Source organism: Rhea pennata, chromosome 7, assembly GCF_028389875.1.
Source record: "Rhea pennata isolate bPtePen1 chromosome 7, bPtePen1.pri, whole genome shotgun sequence".
NCBI classification, from domain to species: Eukaryota; Metazoa; Chordata; class Aves; order Rheiformes; family Rheidae; genus Rhea; species Rhea pennata.
In genome coordinates this window covers 15,700,309-15,723,452 of record NC_084669.1, presented here as the reverse complement: position 1 = coordinate 15,723,452, position 23,144 = coordinate 15,700,309, and the positions used below count along the sequence as shown (strand labels likewise).

The window sequence follows — 23,144 nt, the reverse complement described above, 5'->3', positions numbered from 1 at the left end:
CCCCAGATGCCTTCAGCCCAAGGTAGGGGCTGCAAATGTGCCAGGAGCAAGGGGCTTCCCACAGCTCCGGGAAGGGATGTTCACATCCTCGTCCGTGTCCCTGCCCCAGTCACACTGCACACAGAGGCAGAGGGGTGTCCTGGCCCTCACCCCTGCTGCAGCCTTCCCTGCCCACCCCCTCGAGCAGCAGGAGGGCCAGCAGGCAGCCTCCAGCTGAGCTGGAGCTCTTTCCCCAACCCAGCACGGGCAGGAGAAGGGCTGCACTACTGATTAACAGCCCCTCGCCCGCCTTCCCCCAGCAGCCTGCTCAGACCTTCGTGCTGCCACCTCCTCAGACCCTCCCTGGGGCAAAGTCCAGCGCCAGGCAGGGCAGGGCAGGGTGGGAGCTCGCCCCAGGGCCTCACCCCACCGGCAGCCTCACTGCCAAGCATGGGGCACCGTGGGGGCCTTCCCGGGGCTGAGCTATGAAACAGCTCAAATCATTTGGCATGCAGACTGGAGCAGGGGCATCACCCCAAGAGGGCATCTACAGCCAAGTCCTGCCTGGGCTCCGGCCAGCGCATCAGCCTTGGCTCCGTGAAACCGCTGGTCAATCCCACGCACCCCGCAAAGCGCCTCAGAGGCTTGAACGTGACACACGTGGGCTCGCCAGCACCAGCAGGGCTGAACGCCCCTGCCACGTCACAGCCTGCACCCAGCGGACCCCCCAGCCCGGCTCACGCAGGGGTTTGGTGCTGCAAGGAGCACCCAGCCCCTGCCCCCCCACAGGGCCCAGCCCGGGCGCGGCAGGTTCCCCACACTTTTCAGAGAGCGGGTGACTCCCCCCACCCATGCTCCCGCCACAGCAAAGGGCTCAGGACCTCTGTACCCCATCCTGGCGCTGGGAAGCAGCTGCGGATGAGGATCTTGCACTGCCCCTCCGTGGCTACCAAGGGAGCTACACGTGGCGTCAAAACACAGCAGGAGGCTGAAGATCCAGCCAGCTGCCACAGAGCTGGAGTGCTGAGCCCCGTGCACCGATGCGCCCGGGAGGCAGGGGCCAGCCAGCAAGCCTGAGCACCCATCGGGGGCAAAGGCACCCCACATCAGGCCCTTTGGGGGCTGCACAGACAGCTCAGCAAGCAGGCGTGACTTTAAGTCCTTCTCCACTTTCCCCAGAAAGCTCATTCCCAAGGACCGTAGTGCACCTGATGGCCTCTGCTCCCTCTCCCCCACTGGCTCTGCCTTCTCTCCGGGGCCACAGATGATCACAGAGCAGCGCGGGCACAGCTATACTGCCCTCGGGCCCCGAGGGGGCCCAGCCCGAGCACACGTGCCTGGGAAAGAGGGCACGCACGAAGGATGGAGACAAGGCAGCGCTGGTGTTTGGGCATCCACATTTATTACAGGGCTGTGGCAAGCCTGGGGCTGCCACTCGCCTGGGCCCCTCCCGTCAAAGGGAAATGACCCATCCTCCTTAAATATTGGTTATAAAACAAATTTTTTTCCTTTTTCTTTTTCTTAAAAACCCATCTCTCTCTCCGTACTTTTTTGTCTTTTGTATTTCAGTACAAAAGCAGGGGCGGGCGCTCCGCCTTGCCTGCCGCTACCTCCGTAGGCTGCGCTGTGCCTGCCGCAGCAGCGTGTCGAAGTCCAGGGAGTCGAACTTACTTTTGACGGGGGCTGGATCGAAATCCTCCCGGTTTGAGTCTGGAAGACACAAGGAGAGGCTGCCTTGAGCCATGGGGAGACTGCCATGCTTCTGGCAGTCACTGCAGCGACTCCTTCCCATCTCGCTTCACATGCCAAGCTCCAGGGTGAGAGCTGGCCTGGCCGCCGTCACAAACCGCCGTAGCGCTGGAGGGACAGGGCCCTGGAAACTCGTCCAACCTCCTTTTGGGGCAGGACTAACCCCAGCCCTAGATGCGGCTAACCCCAGGCCTGGCTGCCCCCAAAGAGCTCCCAGGCTGCAGGTCTGCGGCTGATCACCATTTGCTCTGTGTTCATAGCCCACTCCTCACCTCTGCTTGCAAGGCTCTGCCCACCCCAGCAGGCCCCTGGGACCCTCTCGAGCTTCTCCACCTTTCTTGAGGGTCCCAAACTAAACATAGCATCCAGGGCACCTTCCCAGGTGCTGCGCAGAGGAATAACCATCCTTGACCCGCTGGCTTCGCAGCAAAACTACCCTGGCCCCTCAGCTTCATTCACCTCTCCTGGGAGGCAGCATGGTAACAGTGAGCCAGTGCAGACAACCTGAATAGACATGGCCCAGATGCCCTCACCCCTTCCCCTGTGCATCCAGGAAGGAGCCAAGGGCTACAGGAAAGGGATGGGGATCTAGAGCAGTCTTCCCAGCTTGGGGGTTGCTGTGACTCACCCAGGTCGGCATAGTTCCTCCTGCAGAACTGCCGGCGGCCGCCAAAGCACAGGTCAAATGGCTGCTCATCTGGACGCCGCAGCTTGTGCCCACTCTCAATGGCAGCAAAGGCCTCCTCAGCATAGCGGTAGGTAACAAAGCCATAGTTGTCCCTGTACCAGACAAGGAAGGAGATCAGCAACACCACAGTACGTCTGTCACCCCCGCACCATCCTGCAACATCCATCCCCTTGAGGGATAAGGAAAAGGGCAAGAGGAGCCATCTCTGGCAAAAGGGCTGCTCCGTGCCCCCACAGCTCTTACCCCTCAGAGCGGAAGTGCAGGGTGCACTCCTCGATGTCCCCAAACACGGAGAAGCGGTGCCGCAGCTCCGAGCGCGTCATCCTGCTGGGGATCTTGCCAATGAACACAACTCGCCGCTCCTCCTGTGGGCAGGGATGCACAGGCCCTGTGAGCTGGCATGGGGGCACCCCAGCTAGCTAGGCCCAAGGACTCACCGCCTCCAGGGCCTCCTGACGAACAGGTCCCTCCTCCACAAAGCATGCGCCTGCCCATCACCACCCAGTCGCACCATGTCTTGGCCAGGCCTTCCAGCAGTGCTGCCTGCAAGGCCATACCCCACAGCTTTCTGAACCGTGGGGAGTGGCTAGGGAGCCCCAGGGCCTTCCATTCTCAGCTTTCCAGCCCCACAGCCCGTCCAGCACTCACTATTGCACGTTCCTTCTGGATGATCCTCTGCCTTTGGTAGTGGTCCTGCGCATCGTAACTGTATCTGGCAGGGCAGAAAGCAGATATGAGCTGCAGAGTCAAGCGGGGTGCTGAAGGCAGGGCACCTTGCCTAAAGCCCCATCCCTGGCTCCTGTGGCCAAGCAGCGTGGGCCCAGGGTGGCAAAGAGCTATCCCTGGGCCTGACAAGGCCAGCACACTGGGGAGGCACACATGGAGTAGGTCCACCCCTGCCTGGGAAGGGAGGCCAGAAGAAGGTTCAGAGAGGGCTCACATCCCTGCAGAGGAGCCCAGCTGGGGGAAGGTGGGTGGGAAGCAGGCACCACACTCACCTTCTCCGCCTGTTACTCCTCCTACGTGGAGAGGGGGAGCGGGACCGGGACCGACTGCGGGATGTGGATCTGGATGAGTAGGAGGAAGAGGATGACGAGGATGAGGACCTGTCTCGGGATCTGCCACATGACCCACAGCTGGAGCGGGAGGAGGAGCTGTGGGAGCATCTTGAGCGGTATCTGGGGGGAAAGAGAGACCCAGCATAGCACCAAACCCTCCCTGCACCCATCATTGTGAGGCCCCAGGGAAGACAGAGACCTCTGCCCTCCCACGACCCTGAGGTACCTAGTATCCCTACTCAGATAGGAGCCACCAGGATCCCCAGGGCAGACAGAGCAATGGAAACATCTGCCTGAGTTTGATGGGGGCAGCAACAGCAGCATACGTTGCTCTACTCTGCTACAAACACTGCAGTCCAATGGGCTGGGGGTCACAGCAGGCACAGCCTCCAAAGAGCAAGAAACTGTGGTATGTAGGCACGGCCTGAGGGGGTAAAGACTACTGTGCTGAGCCCCACAGCACACAGCCCCACTGCATAGCCAGCGTGGCAGTCCTGCGATAGCCCAGGGCCTGACTTGAGGGCTTGCGAGCGAGGAGACATCACAGCCTTGCTGGGACGAAAGGTCAACGTGCAAATGGCTGTGATGATCGCTTTACAGGCAGGTCTCGGGCAAACGGCTGTTATGAGAGCCACAGGATGGAGCAGGGAAGGAGAATCAGTGCTTCCATGCTTCAGAACTGACCCCTTTTGGCCTTGCTGGGTATTAGAGGAGGAAGCGCAGCCTTTCTGGCGTGGGGTTATGGGGAACAGGGCCAGTTTCTTTGGGGAGAAGCAAGCACAGCTGCTGTGCTGAGCTCCCGAAGGGGAGCACAGGGTTGGGGGTCCTGCAGGCTGAGGACAAGCAGGTGCTGGTGGGGATGAGAATAACATTGGAGCTGTCACATCCGCCTTGCACTGAAAAGCCAAGTGAACAGAGAGTGTAAGTGTGTATGACTGCACCGAGGGGCATGGGATAGACTGGGACAGAGCCTGGCTTCTGGGCCCACTGCCTCCTGCCTGCAAAAGAGCTCCTCTGGCAGGCCCAGGCAAAACTTCAGGGCAGCAGGACTGAAACCCCTCTGGGAACAAGCTGCACAACTCCCAGCCAGCAACAGAGTCCCTTCTCTAAATACGCTGTCCACAGGTGATCCTCGCTGTGGACCAGCCCAGGCACCAAGCCCAGGAAGGGGCCTGCAGCCTGGCACTGCCACACATGCCATTCTGGGCATGCTCCTGGGTGACAGCAGGCTGGGACTGTACAGCCCACAAGGGACATTTCCCAGCACAGGTCAAGCTGCACTTGCTGAAAAACCAAGCCTGATGTGGCACATCCCTGAGCCGCATCACTACATGCTCGCCCCCTTCTCCTGCAGCCCTATTGACCACTGGTGGAGGCGCCTTGGTTGGACAAGCCCTTCACGTTCAGCAACCAGGGGTGTCTCTGAAACTGGCTGACGTCCAGGAAGAGGCTGGTACCTCACCAGCTCCAGTGCCTCTCACCCCAGCTAGGACATGCTATGCAGGAAGACATCCTGGTAGATCACCCAGACACACAAAACCACTAAAAGAAACGTTTCCCTGACAGACCAAGCTACCCTGCCTTGCTATGCAGCCACATTGCTCAGGAGTGTTAGGAATCCTCTGATGCAGGTCAAGCCAGCAGGGCTTTTCTCTGCTCCAGCACCTCCCTGCTGTGATTGCTGCTCATCTTATTTCTACACCTGGGGCTGCACCAGGCTCAGAGCACAGACACTAATACCACGTTAACTCCCTGAGAAAGTGTGAAAAAGCTAAGCCTTGAAAATCCTGCGTGGGGACAGCTTTCCAGGCACACCTGCCCAGATGTGCCCCCAGATGGGCCTAGCACACCAGCCAGACACCCAACTGCCCTGGCAGAGTGTCACATCAGCTCTCCCAGTTTACACTGCGAGCTGTGCCTCACCTCAGAGTGACCACACGGGATGGGAGGGGGGGAGGCCAGGTGCCATCACTATGACAGCAGGTCTGTAAAGTGGTGTCTGGGCCCCCTCTCAAAACACTCTGATCACAGCACAGCTGTGCAAGACATCAATGCCCAAAGAGTGTGTGGACACTCCACCACTTACCTTCTCCACCTCTTGGGTGGTGGGGAGAACGACCTTGACCGGGATCGGGAAGATGAGGATGAAGACGAAGATGAGGACTCGCTAGCTCCATCCGAACTGGAGCTGAAAGAGCGGCTGGCACGGCTCCTGCCAGCCCTCCAGCTGCCAGTAGAAGGGCTGGGCGAGTCCCGGGGTCTCCGGTAGCAGCGCAGGGACCTCTTGGCAGCAGCACGGCTGGGCTGGGCACTGGCAGTCCGCATTTCCTGGTCCCGACAGGGGGATGCGGCTGGAGATAGGAGCACCGAGGTTGGTGGGCTGCTGCACCCTGCGATGGCCTTGCTGGGGATGCTAGTCCGATAATCCAGGGGGGCTAGGCAGGCCTTCCCCAGGGGCTCCTGGCTGGACCCCACAGCGGTGGTGGGGGTTGGCAGGGTGGGCTTGGGCTGGTCCAGCGTCCGTTTAGTTAAGGAGGAGATGGGTTTGATAGTGATGTCCCGGTGGTGTTTGACGTTCCAGCGGGAGCCGCTCTCGGCCGGGGGCTGCGTGCCGGTGCTGTTCTCCAGCCGTGCCGTACCCGGGATGCAGTAATCGTGGTCTCCCAAGCACACGTGGCTCGGGGCTGAGCCAGGTGGAGCAGGCACTGGGCTCTTCCCTTGGAGCTTGCTCTGGGGCAGCTGTTTGGCTTTTGTGAGCTTGGTGGTCTTCTGGGTCCCTTCCTGGGGCCCCGACCCAGGCGATTTGGTCTTGGCCAGCAGTGAGACAGCAGGCAACGGCTTCCAGAGCTGGTGGGGAGGCGTTGCTGGCGGGGTGAGGCCTGTGGGAATATGGGGCTTTCAGGAGTGGACCCAGGCAAAGCAGAGATGGGAGCAGCTGCTTGCTGCAACCCCCTGGTCAGGACTTCCACCCAGCTCCTCTCAAGCCCTGGGGACCCCTTCAGCAAACTCCAGTCCCAGTGACAGTCCCTGCCAGGACACCGCCAGCTCCCCTGCCAAACCCCTGCCTCGCTCCCAGGTATTACCTGCCACGTTGGCCAGCTCAGAGGCCTGTAGGCTGTCTGGGGGCTTCCTGTCCTGCTGGTTCTCGGATCTGAGAACAGGAAAGGAGCTTTGTCGTAAGCAGCAGCTAAATCCCTGCCCCATCCTTATGCCGCAGGCATAGGGGCAGGCTCACAGGGTCCCCCAACACAAGTTGTGGCACAGCTGCAGGACCCAGGCAATGGAGGTGGTCATGGGTCACTCAGCACATGTCCAAGCTGCCGCAAGCAGGGGACACACAGAGGGTCTAAGAGAGCTCCAATGCTGGAGCTGGACAGCCCCAACCTACTCGCTGTTGCCTTTGCCAAACTCTGCCACAGTCCCCTTACCACCAACTCTAGCCTTCAGCCGAGCAAAGAGCTGTAGCTCAGACTAGCTTCAGCTCACTACCTCCTAGGCCAGCGGATGGAGGCCCCAGGGCAGTTCAGACCCCTGCCAGGACCAGGAGCTGTCCTGTGTTGCTGCTGAACACAGGGTTCAGCCTCACAGTGCCACTCGAGGCCCCTCTGCAGGACTCCAAGCTTGGACCCCAAGCTTGCACCCCAGCTGGAGCGCGATGTTGGGCGAGGCATGCAGAGATCTCCATACTCACCCAGAGCTTGCCACCTGCCGCCTGTCCTCAGAGGGCTGCACGGGAGCCTCCTCCTTCTTGGCTGCAAAGACAGCACATATGTGAGGGTGATGGGAGGCTGTGACTGGGGGGCAAGGGGAAGAGACCCTGCATATGGGCATGCACAGACCACTCCAGGCACAGCAACGGAAATGCTTCACAGCAACCCAGCTCCTGCAGGAAGCTGTTGAGCATCCCCTTTCTTCCTAGGTTCATCACTACCCCCTTGACTGCCCCAGAGATCTCCAGCCACTTCCACAGGGCAGAAGGGGGATGAAGGCAGAGCACAGAGATGCCCCAGCAAGATGGACCCAAGCAGGGTAACCCCAGCCCACAAAACCACCCCACTCCCACGCTGGCAGAAAGCGCAGACATCCTGGGGACGTTGGCACAGCACAGAGGGAATCCCGCAGGGAATGGCGTGCCGCATCCGCACCTTCAGACTTCTCAAACTGCTCCAGCAGGCTGGACAGGTCAGTGGCTTCGATGCCTGGGCCAAGAAGAGAATATGGCAAGTCAGGTCAGCCAGCAACCTCCTGGCATCAAGGGGAGGCACAGCACCGAGAGACTGGCCGCACGCTACCCCGCGCCAGCCTGCCCTGGCGACACGGCGAGCTCTGGGGAGAAGCAGCCACAATGTCTGTGGCGGGAGCTCTGCTCTGCACCTCTGGCAACAGGGACAAGGTTGCCTGGCCCAGAAGCCCCAGGAGACACCAGTTTGGGTGTAAAAAGCCCAATCGATCGACCCACAGGAGGAAACATCCCGGCAGAGCACTGGGAAGAGACTGTCTAGTGCATGGGGCAACCCTAAAGGCAAAACTTTGTCAGGAACACCGGCTAAAACCAGCCCTGCTACCCACAGCTCCCTGGAGCACCACAGCCTTGCTGCCTTGGGGTGCTCTGCCCAGTACCTTGCCATTCTGCTCCCACTCACCGATCTCACTGATGAAAGCTTGCACGATATCCTTGCTGCTGTCACTGGGCTGCACGAGGCTGACGAGCGGCTGATGTCTCCACGGCCGTGCGGGAGGTGCCCTGGCAGACAGGCTGCTCTCTCGTCCTGCTTTTAGAGGTGCCGCAGTGGCCTGGGAGATGGGCTTGTGGCTGGGGGGCTCCTGCTGGGCAGCTGTCTTCGTCTCCAGCAAGATCTTCTCCTCTGCCCCCTTGCCTGGCCCTGCAGCCTCCTCCATGGGGTGGGTGACAGGAGACTCCCCAACAGGAACAACAGCAGGGGACACTTCGGTAGGGCTAGAGATGACTGCTGGGGGGGCCTTCGTGAGCTGGGTGGAGGCCAAAACTGGGGGCTCCTCCAGGGGCTGGGTGGAGGCAGCCGAGGGGGCTGCTGCCTGCTGGGCTGGAGATGCAAGAGGGACCCTGCTGGGCTGGGTAGGGGCTGCCAGGGACTGGGCAGGGGCAGGTCCTGGAGAGACTTTGGGCAGGGGGGTCTCCCCTGCCAGCCGTGCCTGCCGCCTGGGGTCAGACACCCTGCTGGCAGTCGGCCTGGCCTGACCAGCTGCGACCCCCACCTCACCGGCGGGGGCCGCGGGCGACTGCGCCAGGAAGGCGGGCGGCTCCGGGCAGCCTGGCGCGGGGGCCGGGGAAGGCTGCCCGTGCAGCAGGGCTGTGCCGGGCTGGCTGCCAGCCGGGAAGGCGGCAGCCGCAGCACCCTGCACGGCAGCTCCGGGGTCTCCGTACGCCAGGGGAGGCACCAGCGGTGGCAGGGGGATTCCCGGCCAGTAGGACGGCGGGGCCCACCCTACTGGGGCATAGGGGGTGCCAGGGCCAAAGGGAGGTGGGGGCGGCATGGCAGGCGGAGGCCAGGCCATGGCTGGAGGCGGGAGGCCAGGCACCATGTGAAAAGCATTGGGTGAGCCGGTGTTGGGCGGCGGGGGCAAACCATGGCAGCCCACGGGCTGCGGGCCAAAGCTGGGCCAGGAAGGCACTGATGGGTAAAGGGCGTAAGCACCGGCAGAGGCTGGCGGCATCCCCGTGGGGGCCGTCCCCGCAGCTGGGGGCACGTTTGGTGCAACAAAAGGCATCGGTGTTGCAGAGGGCAGTGGAGCAGCAGGGGGTGCCGGAGCTGGAGCCAAAGTGGTGGGAGCTTTGCTGGCAGAAGAGACAGCAACAGGGCTGGCAGGTTTCTCTGGGCTCTTCTGGGCGCTGGCTGTCTCAGTGGCTGGGCGCACGGGCGATACCAAGCAGGGGATCTCTGCCAGCTCAGTCGGTGGCTCTGGGATGCTGGGCCACTTGCTGGCCACCTGCTTCTTGCTGTCCTTCCTGCTGCCTGGGCCAGGCTGCCGGTGCAGCATGCGCATGCGGTACTCTCGCAGGCTCAGGGCCTTGGGCTTGGCTTCCCTGGGCAGGCCCTCGGCCAGCTCTGCCGCCTGCAGGCTCTGCGGCGGCTCCATCCCCACACCCTGCTCCCCGCTGGGGAGCAGAGAGGCAGCCTCCGAGTTCCTGCTGTCTTGACTGACAGGCAGTTGTGTCCCCTCCTTGGCCTCATCCTGCTCTACTGGGCTGGGCTGCACCACTGCCAGCAGCTCCTCCGTGCTTGGTGCAGTCTTCTCCAAAAGCACCACAATCCCAGCCTTCTCTGCAGCCAAGGCCGCACCCACTGTTTTTGGCTCCGGGTCTTTTTGAGGCTCCAGGTGCTCCTTTTTAAGTAGGGAGGTCCCCGCTGTGCTCCGGGGTCTGCCCCGGGGCCGGGGGGCCCGGTCAGCATGCAGCTCCATCTGTCCCTCCTTCCTGGCTTGTTCCAGCTGCTTGGCCAGGAAGTCCGACACCTGGACGGAGGGTCGCGCTGCCCGGCGCTGGCTGGCGGGCGCTTGACCCAGGGCCTGAGGCCGTGTGGAGCTGGCTGAGCGGAGCCGGTGGGCCACGCAGTCCCTGCCTGGCCTGGCCTGTTCACTTTGGGCTTCCTCTGCTTTCTTTTTCCGACTCTTCCTTGCTCTCTCGCGCCCGCGGCCCTTCTCAGAGCTCTCACGCTTCCCACCAGCCAGGGCCTCCGTGCTGCACTGAGAGCTGCTCACTGGACGATAGGCTCCAGGTGCTGTTGTCTCAGGTGGGGACTTGCTCTCCGGAACTGTGGAGGAGGGTTCCTTCTCAAGTGGCCTCTTCTCCACCTCCTCCAACTTGTTTTCCTGGGCAGGGGCTCCCTGCAGCCCCTTGTGATCCTCCAGAATCGACTCCTCAGCACCCTCCTCTGCTTCTAGGAGCTGTGTTTCCAGGCCAGGGAAGGTAGGGGCCAACGGCTGCAAGACCACAGGGATCTCCATGCTCTCTCCCTCACCAGGCACAATTTCCAACAAGACGGGACCATTCAAGAGCTCCTTGGCCACGGGCTCATTATCAGGATCCAGGCACACAGTGAAGGTGGGTAGGCAGTAGGGGTGCATGGACTTCACCAGCTCACTCAGGGACACATCACCTGTGTTGATGATACAGGGGTCTTCACGCTCCTCCAATGCCACTCCAGTCCCACTCACACAGAACTCCGCAGCCTCTACACCGCTGCCTAGCTCTGGGCTCAAAGCAGCCTCCTCCTCCTCTTCCTCCCCATCACTGCGCTGCAGCAGGGGCTGCTCTTGGGCCCGGTGTCGGCCCAGCTTCCTCTCTACCCTTGGGGTGCTGCACACTTGCTTCTTCGGTGGTGCTGGGTCCTCAAGACTGTGAGCAGCACGGTCCCAAATCAGGTCTTTGTCGGTCTGGGAAAGGGAACCAGAGGCAGTATCAGCTCCTTGAACTCGCAGGGCTTTCACCTGAGATGTCCCAGGCACAAGAAACAGTGGGTCTGCTGCAAGTCTGCAGCAAGACCCCTGGCAGATAAAAACTTGGAATACGTGTTCCACCCTCACAGAGAGGCATGACAGAGCCAGACACCCCCCACCCCACAGGGGTACCTGCAGCGGCCCCAGGCCTGCAGTGCCCCTCTGTAAGGGCACTTCCCTCCTCCCACTCCAGCCAGGGCCAGCTTTGCCCTGCAGACATCACATCTGGGAGAGGATGTTTGCACTGGTTACAAGGGCAGGCACGGGCCTGCAGAGCTCAGGAAACAGATTGTGGTGCACATGTAACTTAACGCGTGGGGCAGAGCGAAGGAGCAATCACAGAGTCACCTCCTTCTGCACCACTCCTAACGCTGCCGCGCCACGGGCAGCAGCCATTTCACACGCACCGACACGCAAGCACTGCTGCTCTGAAACCAGGGCAGTGCTGCAAAAGCAAGTCCAACCCTGACTGTGTCTCCCACAGAGCCAGGGGGCAGCAGCAGGGACAGTTACCCCAGCACCACCTTGAGATGGGCTGCTTTAGCATCCACTGCTCAGGACTCACCTTCCCAACGACAGAGATGCTGCTGCTGCTGCTGCTCAGAGGCCAGAGACCCTTGGGCTGCTCCAGGGCAGGGCTCTCGCGCTCAAAGGACGGCCGGGATAAGCTGAGAAACTTCTGAAACTGGTGAGAAAATGGATGGAGCATGAGGCAGTAGAATTCATACAAAGTTACCCTGCAATCCCTGCAGCAGTTTCTGCCTCTCCCCAGAGCTCTGCCACCCGATGGGTGTGGGACAGACCGTATCATAGTCCTGCAGAGACCAAGCATTTCCACCTGAGAGCAAAAACCTGGCACGCACACTCCCAGTTGGTCACAGAGATGGACACACTGCTTCCCTAAGCTTCTAGCATATTTCTTGCTCTGCATCAAATTGCACCCCCCGAGCTCGCACAGAGTCCCTGGGGCATCCAGACCTGGCTGAGCCCTTCTCTCACATACTGCCAGACAGCACTCAGCAGCCACAGAGACTGCCCTAAAGCACCGGGGACTAGTGTTGTGCCCCCTTAGGGCATGCCCATGCCAGGAAGAAGCTTGGCATCACCATGTTTGGGCATCTTCCCATGCATTTTGTGGTTGGGGCTGGCTTTGTCCCAGAGCAGGGAGAACCCTGCAACTCACTGAGGGATTCTCCCGCTCCCGAGGCGAGGTCAGCAGCTCCGCATCCACGACGGTGTCAAAGGGGGACAAGGTCTCATCATCCGTGCTGTCCAGGATCTCCGTGATGGCAGTCAGCAGGGACAGCTCATTCTGCGCATCCAGGCAGGCCTTGTTCTGCTGAAGGAGAAAGCCCAGTCTCACAGAGCGGCAGGGCACAGCAGCGGGACTCAGCCCACAGGGGAAGCTGCCACCCCTCACCCACGGCGAAAGCAGCTGCAGCAGCAACCTGCACCACCCAGGTCACTGTTTCTTGCACGTGCTGCTGGTACTGCTGCGAGCTTGCTGGGAAGCCCTCCTCAGGCCACAGCATGCCCAAGGCTGGGAGGTGAACCCCAGAGTCCCTGTTTGCTGCAACGGCAGGGTGGCCTCTGCGAGCTGCAGTCCCCTGGGAGCTGCATGCATAGACCACTTACCTCATTGAGGGAGAGGTCCTCAATGATGGAGATCACAGAGGAGTCGAGGTAGTTCTGCATCGTCCCCAGGATCTCTTCAGCCTCCAAGATGGTTTCTGCATCCAGTGATGTTAAGTTCAAGTCATCCTCCTCAAGGGAGAAGCTCTGGCAAGCAGCAGGAGGAACCAGGTAAACGCTTTGCAAACCATCACCACAGGCTCCCATCACCACCAGCCGTCTCCAGCTACCAGAGCCCACTGCAGTCTCCATGAGACCCATGGGAGGCTGCACACTCCCTGCAGCATGGATGGATGTCCAACGGGTTTGTGCTCTGCCAGAGCTGTGTCGTGAACAGCAGCTGGACACACAGCAACAACCCCAGCAACTTCAAACCCTCTTCCAAGCGTGCAGAAGAAGGATAGTCTGGGACACAGTCAAGCTGCAGGTCTGAAGACAGCACTGGGACTTTTCTTCCTTGCTTTTTGGGAGAGGTCTGGACCAGCCCACTACATTGCACAAAATCCTACACAGTGCAATGCCACTTTCGATCCTCACTTCTGAGACCCTTTCAATTACCACAAATGCCACCATACTGAAAATTCAGACCTCATGCACTCAGAAGTTATGAAATTGGTAAAGACAAATTAACTCCAGAAATTCCCAGGATCTGTTTAATACTGTGCTCCTCTTACACATGACCAGGCAGGGAGAAGCGGGCTTCTCTCCCACACCACATGGACTGTCACATGCCCCTCTGACTCTAGCTGTTGGCTCTTTAGATAAGCCCAAAATGTTACAAAATTTGTAACAAATGTGCAGGACTCAGCAGCAGGGATGTATCCGGCTGCAATTGCCAGTCCTTAACCAGACATTTCTGCTATAAGCCTCACTGACTGTGTTCATGATTCAGGACCAAAAGAGCTTTGTTGCTACTGTTTCCTCAGTTACCCAGTCCCCTGACCTCTCCAGACCCCTCAGCCAGCTTCAGGGAGCTTTGGAAAACGCCCGATAACTTCAGAAGGAGGCAGCAAGGTCTTGGCACCACACCCTGCCCTGCCTTACAGGCCAACTCTGCAGCGGCACTGCCAGGAAAAGCCCCGCGCTCAGCGAGCACACGGCGCAGCGGCCGGTGAGACGCTGGGCGAGGGCAGGGGCTGGCGGCCAACCTGGCCGAGTAGGGCTGCAAGGACGCGCGGCCTCTGCTATCGCAGCCACGGCCGGAGGCAAAGACGCAGAGCAGCCGTGTCGCCGGCACGAGACAGCGTTTGAGCTCCTGTTTGCAGATGGGCTTATGCAGAGATAACGCGGCCAGGGAAGATAACGGGACCAAGGACGGAGCCCTGGGAGAGCACACCTCCCTCCCGAAGCTGCAAGGGAGCAGACAGTGAGCCTTCCTCCCTCCAAAACAGCACGGGGGAAAATTCAGCCAGACCCCAGGCTGGGGGAGCCCAGTCCCTTTCCCAGGGATCCCAGGGATCAGATGCCTCACAAGATCCAGGGCTGTCCCCAGCATCCACCCTGGGACACCGGTGTCAAGGTCACGCAGCAGCCTGTGGGATGCAGTGCACCTGTGCTGTGTACAGGTGCTGCAGCTTGCACAAGCCCGAGCAGGACAAAACACCCCCAGCCCCAGTGCAAGACCTGCCCAGCCTCTGAAACCCTCTTCCACAGAGGGGGGAAAGGCACCGGTGGGAAAGCGGGCAGGGTGCCCCCCACCCCCGCCTGCCAGCCTGCTGCAATCCTGGCATTTCACTGGGGGCACGCGCTGGGAAACGCACAAACACCAACGCCACGTGCCCAAATCCCCAGCCTCCGGGCCTTTTGTCTTCGTGGACACATCCCTGTTAGACGGGGCAGGCAGCCCAGCACAAGCCCTGCGCAACCTGGAGGTGTGACCAGCAGCATCTCAGCTGCCAGGCTGGAAATCAAAGTCAAGATTCCCGCAGTGATTCAGTTCTGCTCTGTATCCACCTGGCCCAGCTTGCCCTGGTGACGAACTCTCACGTCTATTTTTAGGTCCCTGGGAAGCCCAATGCTCAGCTCACTTCAGCTCTATGTCAAAAACTCCAGTCCCTTCTTTTTCTAGAGCAAGAAGCCTCTGTTCTTCCATTGCCACTCCACAGTGAGGAGCCCAAGGTCAGTACTTTGCAAACATTTTTGGAAAACCTACAGGCACCAGACACCCGTGCAGTCCCGTCATCACGCACGGATACAGTGCCCCAGAAAAGCAACAGTTTGAAGCCTTTCAAAGCTTGGCCGGAGGCACAGAAGCCTGGACTCCCTATCCCAGGGCTCTGCATCTCGAAGCAGAGCCTGATGCCACGCAGGGACCGCTCTGGTGATACCAGGGCACCATTGCACCCCACACGCAGACACAGCCAGGCCGCTCAGACCCCGCAGAACTGCACAGCCTCCCCTCCCAAGCAGGGCAGGCTGCAGAGCATTTTTGCTGCTCACTGTCTCAAGTCTCCTCCCTCGGCCAGGGCCAGCTCCCCTTCAGAGCCAGATGCAGAGAGCCCTGCTGGCAGTCATCTACAGCACAGACTGGATGCGATTCCCGCAAGCCCTCCTGGAAATACCAGGAGCGATCGGAGGAGCCGGGAAGCACATTAACACTCACACGCCCTGCATTGCCAAATGCTGCCGTGCAGCTTTGAGTCAGCAGCGACCGACAGACAGAGGCGTCTCGTCCGCCGGTGGAGCCACCCAGCCAGCAGGAGGTCTATCACGGAGCAGCAGCCGGCGGAGGGATGAGCAGCCCGCGCCTCCAGCTCAGCGTCGCTGCCAACCGTGCGGGGGCCCGGGGGATACCCCTGGGCTCTGCATCACTGGGGCCACACTGCTCTGCTCCTGCCCGTCTCACGGCAGCGCTTTACGCCTCTGCAGGCTGGCTCGCCCTAAAGGCGACGTCTAATAAGACGTTTCCAGCTGCGACCTGCGCTGGACATTTGGAGGGAAGTGAAATCCTCCCACTCAGAGAGCCCTTTCCTGCAGCTCCAGCCCGCAGCCTTGGAGGGAGGGCAATCTCCCAAGCCCTCCTCGACTCTTGACTCAGCGTCTTGCAACAAGGAGTCGCACAGCTGTGAGTCACCAGCAAACAAGACTTCATTCCCCCAGGACTCCCTTTGATCCACCTGGGGCTGGGCACCTTGCTCGGCCCTTGCGCATCAGGGGTGGGGGTACAAACCAGCTGAGCCTGCTCCCTTCATCCCTCCCCAGGCTCTCCCAGCTGCCGGAGAGCCTGCTGCATCCCCTGCTCTCTTCTAACTTGGAGCAGCAACCCTCCAAGCCTTCGCAGCACCTTGTGTTTGCTTTACACTCAGCAGTGCAGCAGCCACAAGGCCACGCACCGTGGGTCAAGGGGACACTCAAGGACAGGCTTGGGCTCATGCCATGCAGTGCTCCAGCAGTCAGCCCACGTGGTGCTACTGCAGTGGCACCCAGGACACACAGGTGCAGGGCATCACTAGAGAAGAAACGAGGGAATCCAGCAGCCCCCAGGCTCCCCACCACTGAAGGATGGCTCTCCACCAGTTCAGATGGACCCAAAGCCCACAACAAGGGAGCTCACCCTAGGAGCCAAGGGCTGCCAAGGAGAGCTGAGCACACCAGCAGCAGAGCCCAGCCTCCCGTGGACAGGCACCTGTCTCCCTCATCCCCAGCACCAGGCAAGGCTGAGACACCCAACTGAAGTCAAAGGGTGGGTTTAAGCCTCCTCTCTGCCCTCACTGCCCTGGCACACCAGCAGCAAAAGCAAGGCCTCTGCTGGCACATGCTTCCCTGTGCTCCTTGAGGTGCAGGAAGCACCAGCAAACTTGCACGTGGCCTGTAGGAGCTCCCCATTGAGCTGCGCAAAGTCCATGCCGTGTGCGCCCTGCGTGCCGAGGTTACGCTCCAAGCAGGTGGCAGTTTCCCTCTGCGCTTCCTCATGGCATTCAGGCTTCGCCTTGGACATCCAGGCAAGCTGTCAAGGCAGCTCTCACCTGAAGCTGCAGCAGAAAGGTGACCAGGCAACAGCACCAGGGCAGGGGACAAGCCTGGAAGTCACAAGCCTCCACCTAGGCAGGCCGGGGACTGCTCCAGCATGAGGATGCTCTATAGAGATTCCTCAGCTGCTTCTGAGCAGTGTCATGCACAAACACACCTGCCTTCCCCACCGCACGCGTACACGCTGCTTGGCCCATGCTGGAGAGAGGTGAAAAAGGCTCGGCATCCTCTGCACGGGCTTGGGAGGGTCTCCCAGCAGCATCACCAGCTCAGGGCCACCAAGGCAACCCCCGTCTAGGCAGAAGGGCCCTGTGCAGCCCAGGCTCCCCAGACAAACTCCAGGGCTGCCTCACAGCTGGGAGCAAACGGCTTCCCTAAGCACACCCCTGCGATGCGTGGGGCAATAACGCGCGGGGGACAGCAGCAGTCTTCCCAGCATCCCAGTGGACTAGAAGAGGCAGAAGCGTGAGGCCCCCCAAAGTCTCAGCCAAAGCAGAGAGAAGCACCCTGCGGTCCCGTCCAGAGAGGCTCCAGAGACCGCACGCCAGCGCCCCGTCCGCAAAGCGACAAAACCCAGCGCTCGGCGCTGCAGCCCCCCAGCCCACGCTGCCGCTCCACCTCCCGCGGGGCCCCGGCCAGACCGTGCGGAGGGAGGGCGCGGCGCGCGCGGGGGGCAGCGGGAGGGGGCCTGGCCCGCGCCGGGGCCGGCGGCGCTCGCCCCCCCGGGCCGCCGCCCCGACGGGGCCCACGCAGACCCCGCCTGCCCCGCGGCGGGCTGCGGCCGCCCCACGGCCTCTGCCAGAGGCAGCTCCGCGGCCCGCACACGCCGCTCCGCGGGACGGTGCCGCCGCCCCGGCAAGGGCGGCCCGCGCGTGCCCCGGCGCCGCGCGTGCCCCGGCGGCGGGGCAGCCCCCGCGGGCGGGCGGGCGGGCGGCGCGGCGCGGAGCGGGGCAGCCCCGCGGCGGCCGCGGCCCCCCGCGCGGGCAGGGCGCGGCGCGGCGGCGGCGGCCCGGTCCCCGCACACGTGGTGCCGCCGCGGGAGCCGCCCCGGCCTCCACGTGTCACGGCGCGGCGCGGCCCGCCGCCTGCCCGCCCGCCCGCCGCCTACCTGCAGGGGGCTGCCGGCGCCGAGGGGCGGCTCGGCCGCGCCGCCGCCGCCCGCCAGGCCCCGCACGGCGGCCCCAGCCCCGGCGCCGCCAGACCCGGCCGCGGCGGCCGCCGCTCCGCCCCACAGCGCCGCCATCTTGGCGCCTCCGCTCCCAGCGCGGCCACTGCCGGGCGCGCCACGTGACCGCGGCCCGCCCCGCACTACAGCTCCCGGCGGGCGCCGCGCCGCGCGGGGCACGCCGGGAGCACACCCCTTCGCCGCCGCCGCGCCGCGCAGCGGACCCGGGCTTCGGCCCTGGGGCGGGCCGCCGCCCGGCGCCCGCCGGGATGGCAGCGAGCGCCTCCGGGCCACCGGCGCACAGGCCCCGGGCAGCGCGGCGAGCAGTGGGTGCGGGCTTGGGGAGGGGCCATCACGAGGCGGGGCGGCCATCTTGAGGGCGGGCGGGCGCTTCGGCTTCAGCGCCATCTTTGTAAGGGGCGAGGCGCGGCGGGCAGCACCGCCCTGCGGCGCCCGGTGGGCGGGGCGGCACTGACGTCAGCGGCGGGAAGCGCCCAATCGGGGCGGGGCCGCGCCGCATTTTCCCGCGGCCGGCGGGGGCTGCCCGGCGCCTCCCACGTGGGCAGCGGCGCCCCGGCCCCGGCCCCGGCCCCGGCCCCGGCCCCGGCCCCGGCCCCGGCCCGGTACTGAGCTCGCGTTTTCCCCGCCGCTGCCCCTCGGCTGTCGGCGCCTGCTCTGCCCCGTGGTTCTGGCTGGGCGGTGTCGTGCAGGAGCCGGGTCGCGACGGGCTCCGGGAGCGGGGCAGCCTGCCGCGGCCCCTGCAGCGCTCGCAGCCCCCTGCGCCAAAGGGCCCGGTTCCCTGCTGCAGGCAGCCGGGGGAAGCTGGCGCAGGGCCTGGCTGTCAGGGTCTGGGAGGGGTTTCACCTGCAGCGCCTCGCGGGGGTGATGGCTCTGCAGCGAGGCGCTTTGTGTACCAGCCAAAATGGCTTGACCTGGTTGTCAGCCCCTGGGACCAGCTTCTAGCTGGGCTCTGGGGAGACTGGTGTGTGTCCCCAAAGGACAACAGATGGGTTGTCTGGTGCTCTGGGGAGGCTGGTGTGTGTCCCCAAAGGACAACAGATGGGTTGTCTGGTGCTCCTTGAGCTGCCCTGAAGCCCCCAGGCTGCTGGGCGCAGTCTTGCAGCAGGACTGGGTGGGCACCATGTCATGATCTTGTGGTTGGTCTTAGGCAGCTCTCAGGAGATGTCCACAAGGGACCAGGGATGCCTTGGTCACATTGTGCTGGTCCCAGTACACACTTCTTTTTAAAGCTAGGGAGTAGGGACATGAGGCATCACCTCCAAGGACGGGAGGGCGATGCAGTGAGTCTCAGCAGCTCCAACAGCGTGCTAACTCCCCACCTGCCTGGGCTGGGCTAACCCAGGGCTCTGCGCACACGAAGAGGAAAGGGGAGAATTGCCTTGGCCTCTACATCTGCCCCCGGGGACACAGATCTGTCCAGACCAGATTTCCTTGAGGGATTTGCTGTTCAGAGCTGCTTTACTCAGTTTCGTCTGCCTGGTCCCAGAGCTGGGGCATGTCTGACAGGCACAGCCTCCTTCTGCTGCCCTCGTTCCTTCCACCATGCCATGGGGGATTTGTGGTCACTCGTCCAGTGTCACCTCCTGCCTCATGCTGCCTGCTCCTCCCTAGCAACAGGCTTATGTCTAAGGGAGCTGCTCCCCTTCTGCTCCAACAAAGCCTTGCTCACCTTGCCCATAGCATCTTCCAAGCTAGCCCTGCCAAAATGCTGGCCAAGGTAATTAATGTCTTCTTGACTATCGGGCATCTCCTCTGGATACTATTCTTGGTTGCTCCGAAAACCCTGTTCCCTGCCCTGCCCAGGGTTGCTTTGGTCTCTCCTCCTTTCATCCCCTCCTATAGATGTTTAATGCTGCCACTCACCTTTCCCTGAGCTTGGAAGCAGTGCAAGGACACTGCAGAACAGCCCCTCCTCAGCTCCCAGACATCCTTCCCCAGCAAGAGAGACGCCACTGCCGTAATGCCCACCCATCTCCCTGGAGCAGAGCAAAGCCATGGCAGATGTCCTCTTCCAGCTATGTGCCACTGCCTCCAATGGGAGATGCTGCTATAGAAGGAACCTGTGGCCCTGGGTGCTTGGCAGGGTGGCTCAGGGCCGAAGTGCTGCAGACCTGCTGGGACATGTGCACTCAGGTAAGGGAGAACGTGAGCGCACCCTGCTCTGTCTTGGGAGTGCCAGGTGTTGTGAAAGTTGTGCTGCCTTTAACATTGGGATCCTCCTGCTAGGACTCCCCTTTGCCATCGCAGAGGAGGCCTGAGCTTGATCTGGGCTCCGTTTGTGAGCCAAGGGAGAGATTGCCCCTCTGGAGGGCACTTCTGTCCTCTGAAGCATCTAAAACAGGGGACTTTGGAAAAGCCCCCCCCTTCTCACATTAGTCCTGGAGGCTGGCAATGTCCCAAAGACCTGGGCGCAAGGATTTGCTGATGTGGACATGGAGCAACATTGCGTTCGGAACCCTGCACCTTTCTTCCTCCTGCTGTGAACCCTCCTCGCCCTCGGTGTCACCTTCTGGGGACAACCCAGGATGTGTAGCAGCTCGTCTCAGCATGCTGCCCCCATGCATGGCAGGACCCTGCATCGTTGCAAGGCCAGTCCCTCACACAGCAAGCCCAGCCTGATGAGGGTCCTGCCCCAGGTGTAAGTCTCTCGGATGGGGGCTATATCCACCTGCAAGGGCATGCGGGGGCCCTAGGGCATGACGAGAGCGAGTCCCCATGGGCGAGTACCTCCCTCCAGTATGATCCATTACATGAGGTGCTCCTGGCACTAGCACAGTGCTAGAGGCTCCTGCTATTTGTCTTGCTTGCACAAGGAAAACCAACAGACCAGCAGAAAGGAAAATGCCTGTGCTGCTTTCCAGCTTCCACAGCTCTCCTGCATCCATGCCCAAGGATGTTCTCCCTGGTCAGGCACAGTCTGTCCAGAGCAGCTTGCAAATAATCCTTTGAGATACTACTGGAAAAGCAGGCAATGGATGGTGGGGGGTAGCAGGGTTATTTCAGCTCTGGGGGTCTCAGCAGAGCAAGGAGCTTAGGCTGCAGTGGCAAGGGGATGGAGAGGAGGGTAGGTAGCAGCTGCCCAGTCCTGTCCGGGCTCAGGGTGTGCAGCATCCAGAGCCGACAGCTTGTTTGGGGTTAATGGGAATGCCTGCAAAGGAGAGCTTGAAACCATGTGATGTTTAAAGGAAACTCAGTGAAGAGGAATGCGAATCCCACCCGGACAGGAGCAGATGGGCTGGCGTCAGCAGTTCGAGCAGGGACAGGGGGCCCAGGATCCCATGTGCAGTTTGCTTTGCAGGGGCTGCTGCTCCCACCCTGAGGGCCGAGGCCACATCCTTTGCAGGGCGGCACAGAGACAGCGTCTGCCTTGGCATATGGGGCTGCTGGGGCCCTGCCAGGCTCTGCCCCCACAGCTGCAGCCCAGCAGGCCAGGGGTTGCTCCCTGCACTCCCGGGGGTGTGTGGGGCAGCTTGGGAAGTCTGGGTGCTGGGGTCTGATTGTGGGGCTGGGACCCTGCAGCATGAGCGCTGGGGTCTGGCTATGGGGCTTCAGCCTCAGGAGATGGCTGGACAGGGCCCAGGATGCCCAGGTTCTGCTAGGGTGATCTGGGCTCTTGGTGGCACGCGACTCCCTTTCATCCTGAAAGGGGGGTTGGCCGTGGGAGCCCTGCTGAGACATCCACGGGAAACAAGGCCTGGAAAAGCCGCCTGAGCGGGAGGGAGGAGGCTCATGGCGGGAACCTAGGGGACAACTCCAGGCACCTTGTTCCTGCACAGTTTGGGGCACAGTACAGCGGGGCTGCCCAATGCCCTGGGCTGGATGCAGCTGGAGGCCACATCCCGAAATGGGCACCAGCAGCAGGAACAAGCTAGGCCTGCCAGCAAGAGACAGATGGTGGCTGTTAGAAGAGGTGACGTGGTCAGAGGGACGAGGTCTCTGAGCATGGCCAGGAGAGGACAAAGGTGCTGGCAGCAAGCTGGCCCAAGTGACTACAGAGTGACAGCTCTCAGCACCTGGCACATGTCCCCTTGGAGGTATGTGGCCTGCTACCCGTCCCCACGAGGCACTGCTGCCAGCGCAGCAGGCCACCAGGGTATCTGAGCAGCTTCCCAGCCTCCCGGCTCATGTGGCCCCTGCCGCCCCCACGAAGGACAGCAGCGGGTGCAGCAAGCACCATCCACGACCTCCCAGGCGCATGCAACACGCTGCTGCAAACCCTCTTCCTTCCTGCCTCCCGGCTCTGCGGCTTCCTGGCCCCTTGCCTCCCACTCACCCACCTCCGGCCCCCCAACAGCTGTCTCCTCCCAGCCCCATGAGCCTGAGTGCCCCCGGCTGGCAGCCCCATGGCACCTCAGAGCTGTGGACAGGCAAACAGCACTGACTTAGACCATGGGGCCAGCAGCATCTTCCCAAGGGCCTTGAGCTGCGGCGCCCGCTTCCTCTGGGAAGGTGCACAGGGAGAGCTCAGCCTCCTGCCTCTTGGGAAGGGCAGCCAGGGCTGGGGGGCTTTTGGCTGCAGCAAGGGAGCCCCATAAGCAAGCAGTTTGGGCTTGCAGGCAAGCGAGGATGAGCGGAAAGCGGGAGCTCCGCAGTATCTGCACGGGTCTGGGTGCAGGGTGGGTCCATCGCGCCCTGCGGGTGAGCCCTGAGCGCCCCGCTCTGCTCCTGCCCCACTGAAGCCCCACTGGTCGCCTCCTCGCTCCCCTTGAGGCATCCAGGCGGGAGCAGAGGAGCCCGGAGGAGACGCGCGGCTCTGCGGGGAGCCCCACGCAGGTGGGGTTAGCCGAGCTCGGCACCCGCCGCGTGCGGAGCGGGCAGCTCGGCTTTGCGCGTCCCCCTGCAAGGGCTCCGGCTCCCCGCGGCCTCCTCGGGGGGGGGCTGAGGCCCTGCGGCGGCGCAGCAGCACGGCAGCTCCGGCCAGCGGGCACGGGGCAGGCCCGAGGCCTCGCCACACGCGGGGCAGGTCGCGCTGCCGTGGGCCTCCCGCGGGCCCGGCACCCCGCACCGGCCGCACGCAGGGCCCCTGGGGCCCGGGCCGCCCGCGGCGGCAGCAGCAGCGCGCGGAGCCGCCACCGGCCCCGACATGGCGGCGCTCACCCGCCTTCCCCGGGGCGGGGTGGGGGGGGGGGGGAGAGGAGAGGAGGCAGGGCGCGTGCGCGGCGGCGGGCGGACACGCGCACGCACGCACGCACGCACGCACGCACGCGCAGTGGGGGCGGAGGGGGCGCGCTCGCGGGGACGGGGGGCCGCACGCGCACGCGCAGCCGCGCCCCCGCCCGCCGCCGGCGCAGCCGCCCCCGCGCGCTGCCCCGCTCGCCCCGCCGCCGCCGCCGCCGCCGCCGCCGCGGCCCCCGCCCCGCGCCGCCGCGCGCCCTGCCCGCGCCCGCGCCCGCGCCCGCGCGCGGGG

At 62.8% G+C, this 23,144-nt stretch overlaps 1 protein-coding gene across 4 annotated transcripts; it reads right to left on the bottom strand.

The window, feature by feature from the left end:
- Window positions 1-1,359: 1,359 nt before the first annotated feature.
- Window positions 1,360-17,710, bottom strand: PPRC1 (PPARG related coactivator 1). 4 transcript variants are annotated; one of them, XM_062580516.1, is made up of 14 exons: window positions 17,660-17,710; window positions 12,586-12,729; window positions 12,134-12,289; window positions 11,516-11,635; window positions 8,118-10,887; window positions 7,620-7,673; window positions 7,166-7,226; window positions 6,558-6,625; window positions 5,561-6,353; window positions 3,415-3,594; window positions 3,065-3,128; window positions 2,660-2,781; window positions 2,357-2,508; window positions 1,360-1,689 (listed from the first exon to the last, which is right to left on the bottom strand). In XM_062580516.1, the coding sequence occupies exons 2-14, from the start codon at window positions 12,643-12,645 to the stop codon at window positions 1,586-1,588; spliced, it is 4,704 nt and encodes a 1,567-aa protein (XP_062436500.1). In that variant the 5' UTR covers window positions 12,646-12,729; window positions 17,660-17,710; the 3' UTR covers window positions 1,360-1,585. The 4 variants fall into 4 exon arrangements, with proteins under 4 accessions (XP_062436500.1, XP_062436498.1, XP_062436499.1 ...); XM_062580514.1 differs by lacking the exon at window positions 17,660-17,710 and having other exon boundaries at window positions 12,586-13,419; XM_062580515.1 differs by lacking the exon at window positions 17,660-17,710 and having other exon boundaries at window positions 12,134-12,286; window positions 12,586-13,419.
- Between the last annotated feature and the right edge of the window lie 5,434 nt (window positions 17,711-23,144).